This window comes from Sorghum bicolor, chromosome 2 (assembly GCF_000003195.3).
Source record: "Sorghum bicolor cultivar BTx623 chromosome 2, Sorghum_bicolor_NCBIv3, whole genome shotgun sequence".
Lineage (NCBI taxonomy): Eukaryota > Viridiplantae > Streptophyta > Magnoliopsida > Poales > Poaceae > Sorghum > Sorghum bicolor.
This window is the reverse complement of record NC_012871.2, coordinates 73,905,510-73,924,884: the sequence shown is the minus strand read 5'-3', so window position 1 is coordinate 73,924,884 and position 19,375 is coordinate 73,905,510. Positions and strand designations below refer to the sequence as shown.

The following is a 19,375-nucleotide window of genomic DNA, read 5'->3' as shown; positions in this document are numbered from 1 at the left end:
ACACCAAACACTTTGCACACTGTTATACGTGTAGGCGTACGTATACGTATGACGTATACCCAAAAACAGCTTGAAGCAGCCAATTTGGCTGATACTGAATTGTTACAGCTGACAGCATGTTACAACCGGGCAGAAAACAGAAAATTTGTTCACTGTTGACGCTACACAGCGGGGAGGAACAAAAAGAAGACTAGAGCTCTGATCAATATAAAGCATCTAGTTCTTTTATTTTGGCTAATTACAGAAGGTAGATGTTGATCTCTCACCCCTTTTTTCTGTTTCATATCTCATATTTACACAATCGTGGAATCAACCTACAACCTACAAAAATTGTGATTCCATGGATCCTTTCGGTGGTACTGGCTTCCCACCGTGTACAGAAACCTCCTTCTGCAGTAATTGTTATTGAATCCTTTCTACTATTACCTGACCTTTACATACAAGGAAAAAGAAGAACCGTTTCTGACCTATGTGCACAAAGGTAATGCGGTCTTCCTCGAAAAGCAATGGAAAGAACTCCGAGCCGCCAGCGCCTCAGCCCTCAGGTCAAGCAAAATAGATAGACAAATCAGTGGTGCGATCTTCCTCCGGATCACGATACAGAAGGGGACCGTGAGTAGAGTAGTGCATCGCTCACGAATCGGCTACCCTAGTAACTGATGTTACCACTGCATTGCAGAAGAAGCACCTCTGGTTGTTCAGGAGATGCCTGCTTATGCAGCCAAAACAGGACCGGTGATGACATGGCTGGAATGTTGCATCAGAATCACAGTTGTAGCAAATGCAACAGGTGTCATCTTCTTCTTCATCAACCATGTTTAGGCTATGGTCGTCTTCACCATCCACAGACACTGTAATGCGTCGGAAGTAATGGGAGAACTCTTCAAGTTGTGCTAGCTTTGCAAGGGAGGAATCCCCTCGAAGAACATTGCTCTACAGAAATACATGAATAAAATAGAACAGTGTCAACAAAATAGCAAACGAAATAACATAAAAACTAAACATCAAACAGATCAAGGAAATAATATACAAAATAGAGAATGAGAAAGAGAATAAACCCAGTTGTAGCTCAGTAGGTACTGCAGCCCAAAATGGATTGTGGCAGGGCAATCCATGCTGGCAAACACTGCAATCACATCATTTAGCTCCCTTTGTTCTGATGTGCTGCTACATTCCATAAGACTGAGGATAATGCCGACAAGAGGAGCCAAGATCATAGTGCGATTTGTTTTCTCTTGATGCTGCCCTGGCCGTCTCAGTGTCCTGCATCCACAAGCTTCCTACTGGTTAAAAACATAGGCCCACCTACTTTCTTGTTGCATAAGCAAGAGAAATCCTATATCATAAAACACAAAAATAGACCTACCAAGATGGAAGCATAATTAATTGACTCAGAATCAGCTTCAATTAATAAGCTCAAAGGAATCGCGTTAGCAATAGGTAATGAACACAATGTAGCTTTCAATGATTGTACACCAACCAGACTTTCAGTAAGAACATTCTACCCTCTGGAAAAAAAATCAGAAACTCAGATTAAGATGTTCACTTACATGTCAAAGAACTCTGCATCAGCTGCTGATATGATGTGGTTGAGAATAAAGACAACCAATTCAGCCAACCTCCGCAAATTCATATCTGGTCCCATGAGAAATGCACATGGAATCTCTCGGGTACAGAATTCCAAGATTCGCGCAAGACAGCATGATATATCAAAAATGACACTGCACTTCCTCTGCTGCAAATCAGCAACCTGGAAATAACAGATGCTTGATCATATTTTTCATAATTGCAGGGTCACACCACAGGAACAAAGGAACACATTGGTACTCTCATGATAAATCATATTGGCTGGAGCAACCAAATCCCACAACGATTATATTAACTATATTTATACAGCTGCATCATAGAGAAGAGGTTAAAGGATATGACTCCTGCAGGCTACGACCAACCAGCAGACAGGTATAAAAAAAAAGATAGTCCACCTGGTTTTTATCTTGCATCTCCCGGATGGACATAGAGAACTCAGTCATTGTCCAGCTGAGTGTATTGAAAAGTCGATTGAGAAAGGAAAAGAACAGCTCTTGTTCATGAATACATGTCTCCCTCAGTAGAACCTTCAGAGGAAACCAGATGATCAAATTATTAGTTTGCATAATAACAATCAAATTGAGCAAAAATAGGAGCAAATTAAATCAAAAGTAACAATATTTAAAAATACCTGGAAAGTTGCAGATGATAAGGATTCACCATTCTTAGAGGAAGCAAATCCTGAGCCTTTGCAGAACCGGGAAAGTATGTTCGTAACAGGAATCCATGATCTGTTGTTAAAAGCTGATAAAAGTGATCTAGGCATCTTATTTATAGCCTCCCGATTGTTCTCGAAAACAAGCATGAATTCTTTGTATTGTACAAGGACTGATATGGATTGAAGAAGAAGATCTTTCAAGTCAGGATTCACTATCCTCGTATCATCGAAGTGCTTGACAACCAGAGTGACCTATTATTAATAAAACAGAAACCTTAGATAACTTTGAAGCACTGAAGAGTATGCTGAAACCTATCAAGAAATTAATCATGATTTGGTTCAACCGAACTATATAATTTAAAGTTTAAAATAGGCTGTTTATCTCTATAAGCTAAAAGACATGACTATAGCTACTATTGACTGCAAACGTTCGATAACTAATACTATTAATGTCAAGAATAAAGGTGCAATTAGATTTCAAAGAACAAATAATGAACTAAGAAGCATCAAGATGATTCAGTACATACAAATGGGGCCAGCCCTTGCATGAGAAATAATGCAGGGGAAACAAAAGGAGGATCGCTCCTTCGCAGTGCATGGAAACAATCCACCTGCAAAGGTAATAAGAAGAAAACTCTCTTGGGTAAATAGATTCATTGTGAATGAAGAAAAAACAATGGAAAAAGGAAACAATAAAACTACCAGTGATTCCACATAGAACTCAGGAACATAGTGGAAAATGTTATTTGAGTTACTAAGGACCAAAAGAAGCTCCACGACCCACATGCAAGTTGCGTACATTCCCCTTTGCTTCCACTGGGAGAAAAGGGCGGCCCGGTACCTGAATGCACCATAAGAAAAAAAAAACGGCAGATTAACTCAGTGGCCTAAAAAACTATCATAACAGAAGTTCTCATGACGCTACATGCATATCCATACCATAGCAAATCAAAAGAACATAAATCAATGAACATCTCCATAAGTCATTTAGCTGCAGGGGATCTCTAAACTTGAAGGGAATGCTTTCCATCTGTCTCTAGAGTACACTAACCAGTTGAATCTATTGTGAATAAGTTTACGAACATCCCAGATCAAAACTAAATCCGAAAATCACGTCTGCATTACAGTTCTAAACATTGCTATCATATGCGAAAAAAAATATCATTTGCCCATGGTAGTAAGAAAGTACAAAAGATTTATCATTTCAGAAAATCATACCAAACACAATGGCGTACACAATCCACCAAATCCTCATGATAGCTATTCCGGGCTTCTTTCAAACGCCTTACTTGCTCTGAGCATGATTTTTCTCGTATCTGCCTGTCAGTTTCTTCTAGTAAAGAAATGGACTGCGACTGCTGAGACATGAAATAAAACGCCTGTACAGAACTAACTTAAATCAGTACTATCATTTGAATTAAAATCAACATATTACTAATATATCCTAGTAAACTGAGTATCAATGGATAATGAATGTATCATTGACTGACTAGGGTGGTGTGGTCCATATTATGTGAAACAGTGAAAGGATGACAAAGTCAATGAACAAGTAGATACTGCCCATTTGCAAAAACACAAGGTGTATTTATTTTGGGAAACTTTTTATGTTCTGACCAATACTTATTCAACCTAAAGTATTTTTGATAGTGCATAAAAAATACACAACCAGATATACTATGAAATGCTTTCAAAACCTATTGGTTTTGTTGATAAAATAATATATACTGTGAGAAAACAATGGTAAGAGATTAACTTTGAAGAGTAGGTCAAAATATGCTTTGTATTCTTGGATGGATTTCTTTATAGTTACATGAGGACGCAATGTTCAATAGTTCATCAGAAAGTGAAGTCATCTAGAAAAATTTCCAGGTGTTGGCCGATGAACATGACACATATTTTCAAGAAAATTCCCTCACTGCCACTCAAATTTATAACTATCCCTTCACTGCCATCCAAAATTATAAGTTCTCCTCACTGCCATCCATTTAGAATTTTTTATCCCTTCATTGCTATTGCATGTACATACCTTATTCCCCTAGCTGCCATACATATAGATAATTTGTTCCCCTCAATGCCATTGTGTAGGCAGCTGTCGAGGCACGGAGAAGTGCAATAGGGGCATGCCCCATGATGGGACAGATGATGCAGGTGGACTAAGCCTCCACCACGCCTCATGGATGGACAGCAAGCTGCTGTGAGCGGTGCAGATGGAGCAGGAGAAAAAGGGCATGGCCACCGCCTAAGACAGCCCCATCAACCATGTCAAGCACCCAGAAGCCACGGTGCATGGACACATCGCGCTCGTTGAGGCACACGCCATAGCTCTTGAAGATGGCGCACGCCAAGCAGCAGTCTCGACATGGTGCAATGATGTTCCTTTCCCTCCATGACATTGAAGGGAACATAGTATCTATATGGATGGCAGCTAATGAAACAAGATCTATCTAAGCAATGGTAATGGCAATGAGGGGATCAAAAATTCCAAATTGATGGAAGTGAAGGGAACCTATAATTTTCGATGGCAATGAAGGGGTGGTTATAGAATTCAACGGCAATGAAGGATTTTCTCCAGGCAAAACGCATGCATGCACAAACTAGTACACCTAAGGTGATTGAATACATGCAGTTTGTAGGTGACTGAACATACACAGAACTAAGACAACTTATTCCATGGCTAGTTGGGAACTGCGTGTGGTTAAGTTTGTAGGTCATGAATATCTCCATTGAAACAAAGATATGAATCCTTCCTGCAGAATATATGTGTTTGTATGCTTAAAAAAAAATATCACTTGCCTGCCTAAAATTTGGTGAGATGCCCAGATGATATAACAACAACATAACATCAAGCAGCTCTTCTTCTTTAAGTGCTTCCGACGAAGATTGAGTTGCCATTGGCATGTTTTCAAGACTATGCAGTGCCTGGTATCCATATTCAATTTCTGATTGAGCACTAGTGCTAGGTTTGTCTTCGATCTCATCACTCAGACCTCTACCATTGCACTCAGCAGCAACATGAGCAGACCTTTCAGGCATAGCCTTACATGGGCCTTTTGAAGTTGATGGCACATACTTAGCAGTTTCTTTGTATCTTACACCAACAGCAACATCTGTCACTGAGCAGCAACAAGGCTTCTGTACTGTAGTGTGTGTAACACGTGTCTCTTCATCATTCATGCAGCCTTCGTCCCACTGTACTTCATTTTCCACAGCATCAAATTTGTGATGCATCAAAATACTTGGTGGTCCACCGATTCTAGGAATTACACTGTAATAGGCATCATTTCTAAAAAGCAATTGTGTCGGGAACTTGCGCTTTCCACCTTTGTGAAGAAATCCAACACCATTCCCACAGTTTGCTTTAGAGGATGATGCAGATCCAGCAGAATCCATAGAAAATCCTTCAGACAACAAATGTAGGATTACTGTGTACAATGAAACAAGCACAGTGTTGTTGAAAGTCCCATTGACAACCATCCTATGCTCTCCACCTCTAGCTTTAAGCACCAAACTTTGTACAAAGGACCTAAATACAGAGCCTGGTGGCTGAGGCTGAGACATTGGTGGAATAAAGCGTATTACTAAGCTGCAAAGCTCACAATGCATCTCCTCAATCTGCAAAGAAAAATAGCAGCCTGTGAGTATATGACAAGACAGAAGGGAGTGAGAGCGCTTTAGGTATCTAGAAGCAATAGTGTGTTAAAGTATTCTATTAAGCAAATGACAGTTAAATCGCAGAAACTGACAACAAAAAATCGTGCTTTGTCAAGCCTCGTATGGGTGCCATGCAATAATGCCTTGCAAAGGACATGGACAAAGGGGGTATTGAAAGGTCAACCCCAAAAGCACAAAGCATGAAAATCAGGCAGCATACAAGTATAGAAAATAAAAAGATACCAGAATGCATAAGTTCACTAATGCAATAATATCCAATCACAACAGTGCAATTTACTTAGAGAAATGAAGAACTCTAAACTAGGTCAACTACAAACACCATGCTATCAAACTAATGAATAGTGTAGGCATGTAGCATTGATGTCCACATGTCAAGTGCAACCAAATAATTGGAGAACATGATTCAAGTGAGGGTGAATATAGATCATCAACCTGAAACATTATTATTTGATGGTAGGATAGAGGATAAGTTCACAGAACAGTAAAAGCTGGAGCTTCTTGTTGCTGTGGAAACATTATGTAAGAAGTGAACAGGAAAAAAAATGTAAACATGCTTCTTCTCTGCAAAACTCTTGCTGCTGTGTTAACATCATGTAAGAAATCAATAGGATGAAACAAATACATACTTATTCTTTGTGCAACACGGAATTCCTAATTATCAGGAGAAGAAATGACTGCTTACAGCAAAATCTGCTGAGATGAAAGAAATTTACCTTTTTGATTGCATCTGAGAGTGTTGTCATCGTCAGTGTCATGCTAACTTCATCCTCAGAAGACCCAGGCCACCAAACAGATGGTACAAGGCACTGTAGATCCTGCTTATTTGGAATCTTCCTTGTAAGGAACCCTTCAAACGAGAAAGCAAAATCTTCTGCTTTCCACCATAAACACATTACATCTTTATGCCTAAGAAGGTGGCAAACCAGCGCTAAAAATGGGTATGACCCAGAATATGGGCATTCTGTCAACACAAGTGGTGCAGCTTTGCACATGCAAGAAAGAGCCACAATGAGCTCCTGAAATAATGAAGTGCAACCTGGGAACCGGAGGAAAAGGTCAAGAACCTGATCAAGGCATGAGAAATCATGTGGCTCACGAGTTCTGAAAACATCTAAGAGTAGAGTGGTCAACGAGCCCCAGGCAATATACTCAAGACACCCCTGGCTCACTTCAATAGCACTGAAAAGTTCTGCACATATCCCTTCTGAGATTGGTCGAAAGAGTTCTTGTAGTGGTGCGAATTTTTTGACCCTCCTCAGTTTCTCAAAGTATGCTGATTCAGATTTCTCCAGGTTGTGGACTTCTAGCAGTCTGAACAGACATCTAAGAAGATATGTCACAAATGACCAAGAGCGTGGTGGCACCTCCAATGGATCAAACCCATCAACAGGATACCTGAATGGATGTGAACCAAAGTTCAGATGACAACGCTCTCCTTCCGAGAGGGAGATTGCAGCATAATATCCCTTCTTAGGTTCCACATTGCGAATTCCATCAAAAGCAACACCAAGAGAAGTCCCATTCCTGTAAAAGGAGATTTCTCCTGCATCCAAGTTGATGCAGCAACCGATCACGTCACCTACTGCCCATGGCTGGCCATATGGCTTAGGGTCATTGTTCCACTTAGTCACCCTCCGGCCATCAAAGGAATATGAATCATCAGCATCCCCAACACCTTTCTGATCAGTAAAAGGGCAAGAGAGTGTAGCCCATCCAAGCTGCTGAACTCCAGATGTCTCCAGGGTCACCTCATACATCCATTTTCCTTTCCACACACAGGCATTAGCCCTGGCACTGCTGAACGGGGCGGAGCTCTCAACAAGTAAAGGTCCCCTGATATTCCGGAAGCTACCGCAAATGCTCGAATCATCAAGAACCACCTTGCTCTGCCCAGCACCTTTGTCCACAATCAAGACGCTGCCCTGGTATCCATGGATGCATTTTTCCCAGTCAATATCAAATTTTCTAGCTTGATTCCTCAACACTGAGCGCACGAAGCCCGTATCAATTGGTCCAGGAGGCCGGACCACTGACTTGTGAGGGAGATCAAAAATGTGCTCTATCGTCCTCTCAACAGCCTGGTGCCCAATTTCGTCATGATAGGACACCAAGTGCGACTTCTGGGGGCTAATCTTAGCTTCGTCACCAGACAATAACACAGCCAGCCCAGGGGAGAATGCACTCCTCCTATGGCTACTGCTTCCTTCCGCCATCAAGCTCAACGGTGGCCTTAACGTGGAGCATCTGATTCAGTTGAACCCCATGCACGACGGAGAAAAGGAAGGATTGATCTTGCACGGTGGAGTAAAAGAAAAACCTGATCAAACCATGGACGGATGGGTTAGACTAAAGTGACTAAACTGGATGTGCTATATTAAATTATCAAGCTACTTGAGTAACAAACAAGACAAAGAGATTTGGGCCCTGTTTGGGACCGCTTGTAGGAGAAACAATTTCAATCTGATCAAGATTTTCTAAGAAGTTGCAGTCTAAAGAATCTATAGTCTGAAAAATCTGGGTGTTCGGCAATCCTCATTATTGCGTATAGATTCTGTATTGTGTAAAATGACTTGGAATTGCTCATTTGTTGACTGAATACAAGCTGAAATCAATAATGATTATGATAATTTAGTTTGTTCCAATAACAAGATCATCAATCAAATGGAGCATTTCATTCTCTAAATTTTAAAGAAATCAATATGGATAGAACAATTAATCACTCATAGTGTGGCCAATTCAATTTTTCACCCAACAATTAATCTCCTGTTCTCTACAAAAAATGAATAACCGACCAATTTGAAGCATGGATCTGGATGAGCCTGACAATAGAAGAGAGGGACCAAATTCAATTTTCACGGCTCTAAGTATGAACATACTTTATCTTGTGATGAGGATCACCAATCAAATTTATCTTGTGATGACGATCACCAATCAAAGTAGCCTTTCCCCCCTGTTTAGGCCACAGGAATTCACCAGACGCATGGCAGATCAGGAGCAGCACTGCAGCAGTGCAGGAAGCCGCCTGACGGACCAAGCACGGTGGTGATGGATCTAACGGGGCCGCAGCGTGGGGGACGGGCCAACGAGCTGGGGAGGCGGGGAGCGGCGCAGCGATGCACGGCAGGACGGAGAGGAGGGGTGAGCGGGGGAGGGGCGACGGGAGGAATAAAGCTCGCTGTGGAGGAAACGCGGGCGTGAGCTCGCGGTATGGAGAACGCGGACTACTACTAATACCCAGATTACTTTCACCGCTGCGGTTCAAATAATCGAGCAATAATCTACGCGTTTCGGTGGGATTTTCGCTTATTTTCATCTAGACGAATCCGATTAATCAGAAACAAACAGGACCAGCAAAACAGATTACTTACTGGCAAGAGATCGGTCAAGCAATCTCCACGCCACGCCACGCCACTTCAACGTAATAAGAGGAGGGAACGAGGACTTCGGCGACGCCTCCCATCGCCGACGGTGATGTCGCTGCTGATGCACACCGATTGGGGAGGCGGCAAAACAGGGCAAGGGGGAGAGAGAGAGACGAAACTCTCAATCGAGAGGCCCCGGATATGAACGGGCTCTCCTGTTGACCTGTGGCCGGCGATAGTCGGCGGCGATGGCGCGAAAGTTGGGGAGCAGCTAGGGTTTCACCTTGGAGAAGTCACGAGGAAGACGACGAGATAGAAAGAGAACAAAAAAAAATGAGACTATTTTTCAGATTAGACCTTTCCTTTCACGGAAAATACGGTTCTATTGTGGGCATGCTGCCAGTATACTCTGCTGTATACGTTTCTAAACTGTTCTATACTCTTCTGTATCTCCGTCCGAAAAAATGCTGCTTTTTTCTCTGCGACTGCGAGAGTGAACTCCCTTTGCATGTCTCTGTACTTGTGGCTTTTACTTGATTTTTCCATACTCACCTAGTTCTGAGACAAGAGGATATCGACCTTTATCTGTTTTTATTTTGGTAAATAAAAGTAAAGTATTTATATATGTTGATGTTTTTTCTTTCAAACTAAATTGTAAGATTAGCCTTTCGTTGGCTTTAAGTGTTATTAGGGCCAACCGCTCGAGCAAGTGCATCGAGTTTATTTAGTCAGTAGCAAACAATTTATACGTAGTCTCAACTTTGCAAACATTCACTAGGCAGTGTAGGATGTCATCCTTAATCATTTACTATTAGCTTCCTAGATTATTGGAAGAAGAATTACAAGGACAACATTTGTCAGTCACTTATGTCTCATGTTCGCTTGAACTTATCTGTCGAATCTGTCAGTCGTTCAGCCATATTTCTTCTCACAATAAATCAGCAAATAGTATTTTCAAACTTGACTTTTTAGACAAACGAACAGGCTCAAGAATAATTGAATTTTAGCATGTGCATTTTATCTATCTATTGTATTGTTGTGACACTGAAACTGTTGTGTGCGTAGAGACGATATAGGTCATCTCTTTGGTAAGAAGATGACTATATCTTTTCAAAATATGTGCAAGACCCAATTAGATAACTCCGAGTGAAAATAGGAAAAAAAACTAATATGTTGTATTAGACGCATCATGTAATAAACAAAATAATTATGCAAATTCTTACATAGAGATTGGTAGGCGATTTAACTTGTTTACAACACGTATTACCTTGTTCCTAATAAAGGTTTCTTCTTCATTATTCACCAATGTGAATGTTTTATTTTTCTAATTGATTCATGTGCAGCATTATAATATTATCAAACCACATAAGAGATGATGGTGCCTTATTGTTTACTCCTCCGCCCATGTAAGAATGCAATTCTAACTTTTACATTTAGCCTTTCTTTAAATCTCATTATTTTCCCATATTCTATTGTGAGCAACTACAATACTGTAAAAATCATTCCATAGCAATGTTTGCAAAAAAACAGTCTTTTATCACGTTTGTTAAATATTAATTAAATATTAATTTAATTGGTAATTCTAAGAATGATCGATTCTACCGTGTACATCTAGGAAACACTGATTCCCCATGATTTTTAAAGTGTTTTGCATAGCCAACCAAACAAAATCTGATAACCTTAACAAATGGTGATATCTCTAAACTCTCTCTCTCTCTCTCCAAACACATGTATATAAAATCTTATTGAGCACCTTCAAAAGACTGAGCCAACAACTCATGGGATCCATGAAGTCACCATAGCCACCTTGCTATCGACGGAGACATCACCTACCGCTAAAATTATAGGCCGTTAAATCATGAAATAATCCATAAAAATACGAGCACCCGTACCAAATCGATGATTTGAATCACGTGAGTAGATTCTACCACAAAGAATCTAACTAGATGATCTTTATCTTTTACGTGGCACCAACCGATGCATTGTTTAATCACATGTCCAAACTGCTGGCTCTAAGACACAATTTACTTTTCTAATTGATCTTTTCAGAGAAAAAAAAACATGATACATTTTCGCTGGAAGAAGCATACAAGACTAGGTAAATTTTACTGACGGTTCTTGTGCTTGTTGTGAGTTCTTATTCAGGTTTTGATAACTGCAAAATTACACATTGGACGGCATATACTTGTCCTGAATTTAATTTACAAGTACCAGAATCAACATAAGAACTCAAGATTAGTTTAGAAAGGTATAAGTGTGTAATATGCGGATAGTCGGATTTTGGATGAGCCAGGACTTGGGGAAAGTCTAAGGGCTTGTACAACGCTGGGCGCTTATGATCAGGTATTGGCCGTTAAATAGCTTTTTTGCCACGGTGGAGTCTTGAGCGGGCGCTTAAAAATATATTCGCCGCTCCGTAAAGCATCGACGCCTGGACCGGCTCCTTGCTTGATACTGGTGTTTGCATGCGACGGAACTTAAGCGCCTTCAAATACGTGTTGCATTGTAGATTATAAGGTTATAAAGAGACGCTTAGATACAAAAGTATTTTCTCTTTCCATCTAAGCGTCTTTTGCATTGTACGTGCTCTAACAAGCGCTAGTGAGATTTACTTAAACAAATTCCAAAGGAGTGCTAGGGGTTCTACGGAAAAGCGTCGTGAGAACAGCAAGGAAGAGAAACCAGAAACCCCTTTTCCCTCCTACTGCACGTGCACGGGCAAGGCCGCAAGGGGCAACTGCGCCCACCCATGTCCGAAAGCGCCCGAGCGTAGATCCACCGTTGACGTTGCCCCATGCGACGTATCACAACCGCAACCACTACTCCGTCCGTCCGTCGCCGCAGCCGCCGCTCTTGCTACGATCCTACAGCGGCGAATGCTTTGGCAGGCAGCACAACAAGTTGGGCTCGACCGGAGCTTTCACCTCTGGACTGCTACGGTACTCGGTAGCATAGATATTTTTTGTCATTATTATAAAACAAGATGAGAAGCTCTCAAGCCTCTGTACTGCCCAGCGGACTCTGGACTCTTGGCTCTTTGTCGAGCTCGACGTGTGGCGCCGGTGTCTGGAGCCGATCGGCAAGTGGTGGCTATAGCAAACGAACAAATACGCAGAAAACCTCGGTCCCCGGCTGGCATATTCCGGACTGGAAAGACGAAAGATGCTTTGTTTTGTAGCCGTCCCGTCGAGAAAGACGTAGCCTACCAGCACAAGATTCGTCGATCACTACGCGCGCACCGTGGAGGAGCGGGCGGATTACTTTATTCGGCACGTGAATCCTTCTCGTCCCGCCCCGGGCAATCTCTATCCTTGCCATCTGTCGCGAAGCCTTGTTTCTTTTCCTTTTTTTTTTGATTTGGTTGAAAATTCTTTTCCTTTTTTTTTTGATTTGGTTGAAAAATTAATCCGATCGATGGAGAGGGTCGGTCCGAGGCGGAAGGCTTGCAGCCTGCTTCACCAGCTTGATTAAATTTTAGCCGGCGAGTACGTGGAGCGGGAAGGACCACGTGTGGTCGTGTCGTGCGTGCAGCCGTGAGCGGCCACGAAAGCGAACGAGACGATGGCGCCGTTCTGTCGTTCGTCTCGTCCCGTCCCGGAGGAGCCCAGAGAGGACAGGAGACCGGGGCGGTCCGAGAGCGACGGCGCGGGATCTGCTCGCGTCAGCTTTTGTAGTGACAGTAACCCCGAGGCGTGTGGCACGGGGGGCAATGCCGTCGTCGGCCGTTGGAGCGCGCGCGCGCGGCCGGTGGCGGACGGCACGGCCCCGATCCGCGGACGACGGGCCGGTGGCGTGCGGCGACCGCGTGACCGTGCCCCGCTCCCGTGTGGCCGCGTCACTGTCTCCCGCGTTTTTAGTAAGAGAAGCACGTTGGCGCGAGCGGCCCCGCGCCTCTTGCAGGGACGTGCTGACTCGCCAACCCATCGTGTTGCGCACGGCGCGGCTGTCGGCCACCGGCCGCTTCCTGTTCCGGATCGGAGCGGGAGCATTGCAGCAGTGTGGCGCTGGAGCGAGTGGCGCCCCTGTTCTCTGGTCTACTCCGCGTGCCATGCCGCTCTTGGAGGACTTTTTTTTTTGACCAGACGCTCTTGGAGGAGATGAGACCAGCGTTCAGGTTTAGGAGATGTTTAGTTAAATCGTTAAAATTTCACAAATATAGTAGTATTTTATTTTATTTTATTTAATAGTAATTAGTGTTTAATTATAGATTAATTAAATTTAAAAGATTTACCTTTTAAATTACTCTTCAGCCATGTTTTAGTTTTGTAAATAGTCTACATTTAGCCTTTTATGCATGTGTAAACATTCGACAACCGTAAATTGGCATTCGACAACCCTAAACTAGTCTTTAGGAGTGTTTGGTTTGGGATGTTAAAGTTTAATAGTATCGTAGCTGTTTCATATTATTTGCAATTATTATCTAATTATAGATTAATTAGGTTTAAAAATTTGATCTCTCAAATTATTCTACAGCTATGTTTTTTGTTTTATAAATAGTCTATATTTAATATTATATATATATATCTTAATATTTTATTTTATGTTTTTAGTTTTATAAATAGTCTATATTTAGTATTATATATATATATATCTAAATATATATGTCTAAATATTTGATGTGACCAGCAGTAAATTTTAATAGGACAAACAAAACGGAACCTTAAGCCTAGTTTGTTTTTGGTATGATAGTATTTTCGTTTTTATTTGATAAATATTATCCAATCATAGATCAACTAAACTTAAAAAAAATATATCATAATTTATAGATAAACGGTAGAATTAGTTTTTGTTTTCGTCTATATTTAATACACGATGCATATATAATATTTTTTTATTTTTATCTATATTTAATACTATATGCATGTACAACAAATTTTGAGAATCCTTAAAGAAAAAAAATTGGTTTTTGGGTGAACTAAACGCTTGTTGCTGGCGAAGAGATGCAGTGGCAGTAGCCAGTAGGCACCTAGCAGTAGATTCATGTTGTCTTTTATGCCACGATCATCATGTACCGCACGAGTAGAGTGGGCCGGGCACCAAATCATGCAAGCAGAGTGGGCCGGGCAACAAAACGTAACATACGCACCGATGGCCCATGCTTTAACTAGTTCATTCAGCGGATGGGACGAAAAAACAGAGCAGGAAAATTTCGTCTCCGGCACTCTACCGGTCATTTGATCCTCGTCACCCCATGTGAAGCTTTAAACTTGTGCAAGAAAGGACTATGCAGCAAACTAATAAACAGTAAACACTACAAGCAGTCGGTCCAGTACAGGAACAGACACCTATAAGCAGCGTGCTAGCAAACCAAAACACTTGGCTACGACCTAGGAACGCTGTACAACGGCATCAGATGAGCGGATCAGTCGTCGTTTAGTCCCAGCTCCCGCTCAGCAGCGGCTTCACGTCGGCCACCTCGCCAAACATCTTCACCAGATCCGAGCAGCTCGCCGCGGCCTGCTGAGTCTCACCCTCGCCGTCCTCCACATCCACTTCCCCCTCCAGCTGCAGCCCGAGCTCCTCCTCGACGTCGTCCGACGCCGCGATCAGCAGCAGCTCGCAGCCCTCGTAGTTGAGCAGGTCCGGCGGATCCGCCGGCGCGTACCGCCGGCTCCCGAACGCTCCCTGCAGGTGCGCGGGGAACGCCGCCCGACGCTTGTTCTGCAGCCCGCGGAACCCGCCGTCGTCGCGGCCGCCGCCGGAGGGCGGGTCGGGGTTCTTGACCTGCACGAGGAACGACGCCTCCGGCTCCACGTTCATTGCCTCCTGCGGTTCCCCGGCGCCGCGGGTGGGGAGCTCCAGCTTGTACACGAGGTGGGTGTGCGACTGCGGGCTCCGCCGCCGCCCGCCGGACGACTCGTGCTTCAGGATGCGGTACACGCCCTCCCCCAGCGCCCGCGCCGCCGGCCTGTGACGCTTACCTCGCGTCGCCGTGCTGTACTCCTCTGCAGCGAATATGAGCAAAGAAAAAGTTAAAACTCTGCTGAGCGCATGCATGCTGCTCAGCAGTCAGCACACCGCATACTGTACCTTCCTTGAGCGCGTCCTTGATGTCCTCGACCTTGGTGGTGACGAGCTCGACGTAACCCCAGTACGGGCGGCTGTGCTTCGCTGGGTCCGGCAAGCTCTTCTTCCCCATCACGACCAGTCGGAGCAACGGCTGCTCCTCGATGTTCACCTCCTGCGCAATCACGTAACGTAAAGTAAATATGAGTGTAAGACGAAATGAAACAATGCAACTTTTGATATATGCATGTGTACCTCCTTGCCGTGGCCGCCTTCCGCGCCTTTCTGCTCGCTTCCTTCCTGGCCGGCGGCGTCGCCTTGTTGGTGGCGCTTGCGGCCCTCCTTGCCGGAGTCCGACGCCTGCTTCTCCTCGACGCCGCGGCCGCCGGTGGACTCGGGGCGCAGGACGATGTACATGCGCTGCACGTCGTCGGGGCTGTGCGCCTCGTCCTTGTCCACCTTGGGGCGGTAGAAGAAGAAGATCTCGCCCTTCTCCTGGATCTCCACCTTGGGGTCTGGTCTCGTCTTCGCCTCCTTGCCGTGCCCCATGGCGGCGATCAGCTGATGGACTGAGTTTGAAAACGATCGAACGAGTTGCTTGTTGCTCGTGCCAGCGAAGGGGACGACGGGAGCGAAGGTGAGAGTGGAGAGCGGCGAGTGGCGGCGCTGTGACTCGGTGGCGGTAAAAAAGCACGCAAGCGGACGGACAGGTGTGCTCGACGAGCGTCTGGCTAGCTTACACGTGCGCACGTACGTGTCCCCGGTGCTGGCTAGAAGCGTCCAGCCCGGTAGGAGATTCTTCATTTTCCCCCCTATGTTCCACCTCGTATCTGACGTTACGATCGAACGATCTGCAAGCTCGTGTCCGCGAGGGCGAATTCGGGCGAGCGATGGCCGATGGCGCGGTAGAGAAGGTGTGCGAGTGGCGGCGCTGTGAATCGGCGGCGGTAAAAAAGCGCGGAAGCGGACGGACAGGTGTGCTTGACGAGCTTCTGGCTAGCTTACATGTGTGCGCGTACGTGGCCCCGGCGCCGGCTAGATGCGTCGAGTCTGTAGGCCCTTTCTTTTCTACACCTATATGCATGTGTTCCACTTCGTATCTGATATGAGACGGGACACGTGTGGTACCGGCGGTGGGCGGTCTACGGTTAACTGTATGCAGTGCTTGGCACGTGTGGACGACGTGCCCATGCTGCACGTTTGAGCTAGGATCACGAGGGCCATTCGAGACAAAAGAACAAAAACAACAGCTTGATGTGCCTACCATCGCCGTTCGCCGGCGCCGCTGCCGCGGGCGTGGCCTGTGTGGCGCGACGGCGCGGACGATCGAAGGAGCGGGCGTGCTTTGGCCGCGCCCGCGTGTTGCGCCGTGTCGTTCTCGCTGCGCACTTCGACGCACCTCTTTGAGGGGATCGGACTCAGGTGCTGACTCGCCAGCCGTGGCCTGTACTGTCCTGCCGTTCTCGAACATAGGGACACAGCAATTCAGCATTCAGGCAACGCTGGCGAAGAAATGCTTCATGGAGTGCTGGAACAGATAAACTTGAACGCTTGATTGGGGAATCTTGAGCAGCAATTGCTAATTTTCGTTTAGTACTTCTGCAGTCCATAAAAATTACAACTAGCGTATCCATATCGGTTAATCGAGATCCAGTTTGAACAAGTTTTATAGTGAACAATAATATTATCATTTATGTCTCTAAAGAAAGTTATTATCAAAATATATTATACATCTAATTTATTTTGTATGACGAATGTTTGAACTTTTTATATAACTTTAGTTAAATTTCAAACCGTTTATTTTTTTCAAAAAACAAAAATTGCATCCTATGTGGAGTGGACGGAGGGAGTAATCTTTTGCCCTCCTCTCAAATCTGGTATGCCAAGACCCTTGCCTGCTGCAGTTCATCGCAAAAGGCATAAGCAGTTCAGCTGTGCCTTTCCCTTGTGCTGATGTCCAGTATTATCAGAGAGGATAACGCGGGCACGACCACTCTCTCTCCCTGGACCTAGCCTATGCACACCCCGTCACATCTCACCCCACGGGCAGTACCTCAGATAGGGTCTCCACACAAATACCAAGTCCATGCACTAATCCACCATATCCACAAGTTCATGGACGAGCTCCCAGTAGACCAACCAATCAGACAAACCGCCCGGGCAGCCTCTTCCCGCCGCTAGTCGCTGCAAGCCTGCAAGCGCAACGCCCATGCACGTCCCCGCGCCCCACCTCCTCCCCGCGCCGCCCAAGCCTCACTACCATGCCGCGCTCCGCTTCACCGTGTCCGCGTCCGCCGCGCCGGCGAGCCCCGCGGCCGCCCGCAAGGCCGTCATTGTCGGCGGCGGGCTCGCGGGCCTCGCCGCGGCGACGCACCTGACGTCGCTCTCCGTGCCGTTCACGCTCGTCGAGGCCTCGGACCGCCTCGGCGGCCGCGTCGCCACCGACGTGGTGGACGGGTACCGCCTGGACAGGGGCTTCCAGATCTTCCTCACCGCGTACCCGGAGTGCCGGCGCCTCCTCGACTTCCCCGCGCTCAGGCTCCGGCCGTTCTACCCCGGCGCGCTCGTCTTCGTCGGCGCCGGGGAGCCGTTCTACCTGCTCTCCGACCCGTTCCGCCTCCCACTGCGTTCCCTCTCCGCGGTGTTCTCCCCCGTGGGCACCCTCTCCGACAAGGTCCTCGTCGGGCTCACGCGCCTCCGCGCGGCCGCCACACCGGACGACGTCATTCTCTCGGCGCCGGAGACGACCACGGGGGAGCACTTGGCGGAGCTCGGGTTCTCGTCCTCCATCGTGGAGCGGTTTCTGCGGCCGTTCCTCGCCGGGATATTCTTCGACCCGGCGCTCGACACGTCGTCCCGCCTCTTCGAGCTCGTGTTCAAGCGCCTCGCTCTGGGCGACAACGCCCTGCCGGAGGACGGCATCGGCGCCATCGCGGCGCAGCTCGCGGCTCGCCTGCCTGCGGGCTCCGTCCGCCTCAACACCCGAGCCGTCGCCATCGACCAGTCCGGAGTGACGCTGGACACCGGCGAAACCATCCCCGGCGACCTCGGCGTCATCGTCGCTGTCGAGCAGCCACAGGCCGAGAAGCTGCTGCCGCAGCTACCAACTCAAGAAAAGGCCAAGAAATCGGAGAGGAGCACCGTGTGCGTCTACTTCTCCACCGACCGGGCGCCGGTCCAGGATCCCATCCTGCTGCTCAACGGGTCGGGCAAGGGGATCGTGAACAACATGTTCTTCGCCACCAACGTGGCGCCGTCGTACGCGCCGGCGGGCAAGGTGCTGGTGTCCGTGTCCCTCGTCGGCTCGTTCGCCGACAGGGAGGACGCCGATCTGGCCGACGAAGTGGTCCGTGAGCTCGGCGGGTGGTTCAGCCCCGCAGAGGTCGCGTCGTGGACGCACTTGAGGACGTATCGCATCGGGTTCGCGCAGCCGGACCAGACGCCGCCCACGACGCCGGCGGGGAGGGACCCGAGAGTGGGTGACGGATTGTACGTGTGCGGTGACCACTGGTGCTCCGCCACGTTCGACGGCGCGCTGGTGTCCGGAAGGAGGGCGGCCGAGGCTCTGGCCATGGACAGGGGACTATTCTCCTCTTCCTAGTATGAGATCAGCCTATGTTTGAGCTGGTTTGTGCTGCACTTAAGGACGGGGTTGGTGCTCCCGCGGTTTTTCTCTAATCTATTTAGTTTATTAAGACTAGAGAAGAACCACAAGTACCTGAGTACCATCTCCATTCTTAACTGCACTGCAGTGGAAAGAAAATTCATCTGGCACGATGCGTGACGGTTTTTTCGAGTGACAAGTACATGTACATCTTCAAATCAACGGCTAAATTTCACCTTGTAAATTCCTCTTCCTATTCTGATTCGGGTTTACTCATTTAATTCACATGTTTTGTGCACCATAGTACCATTAGTGGCGTGCAGAAAATGGATGGTTCACAATACATTTCTACTCCTTTGGAACGTAGGAGTTTATCAGAAATTGTACAGAAATTCCATAGGTATCAATTCATTTTCATAGGAAACACACAGGAAATAAGAAAAATTCCTACAATCCGAAGGGGCCTAAATTGCCAGGTATGTAGTA

At 46.2% G+C, this 19,375-nt stretch overlaps 3 protein-coding genes across 3 annotated transcripts; 1 reads left to right on the top strand and 2 right to left on the bottom strand.

Annotated features, from left to right (window-relative positions):
* Nucleotides 38-9,640, bottom strand: LOC8079354 (E3 ubiquitin-protein ligase RKP). The gene is made up of 11 exons (XM_021454792.1): nt 9,286-9,640; nt 6,631-8,234; nt 5,039-5,857; nt 3,464-3,624; nt 2,948-3,086; nt 2,773-2,856; nt 2,219-2,497; nt 1,983-2,114; nt 1,551-1,750; nt 1,059-1,263; nt 38-933 (listed from the first exon to the last, which is right to left on the bottom strand). The coding sequence occupies exons 2-11, from the start codon at nt 8,128-8,130 to the stop codon at nt 634-636; spliced, it is 3,819 nt and encodes a 1,272-aa protein (XP_021310467.1). The 5' UTR covers nt 8,131-8,234; nt 9,286-9,640; the 3' UTR covers nt 38-633.
* LOC8063501 lies at nt 14,416-16,187 on the bottom strand. Its single transcript, XM_002461015.2, has 3 exons — nt 15,541-16,187; nt 15,310-15,460; nt 14,416-15,224 (listed from the first exon to the last, which is right to left on the bottom strand). Exons 1-3 carry the CDS (start codon nt 16,087-16,089, stop codon nt 14,653-14,655), a joined length of 1,272 nt encoding a protein of 423 aa, XP_002461060.2. The 5' UTR covers nt 16,090-16,187; the 3' UTR covers nt 14,416-14,652.
* Nucleotides 17,155-19,174, top strand: LOC8063500 (protoporphyrinogen oxidase). Its single transcript, XM_002463173.2, has 2 exons — nt 17,155-18,906; nt 19,025-19,174. The coding sequence occupies exon 1, from the start codon at nt 17,495-17,497 to the stop codon at nt 18,884-18,886; it is 1,392 nt and encodes a 463-aa protein (XP_002463218.1). The 5' UTR covers nt 17,155-17,494; the 3' UTR covers nt 18,887-18,906; nt 19,025-19,174.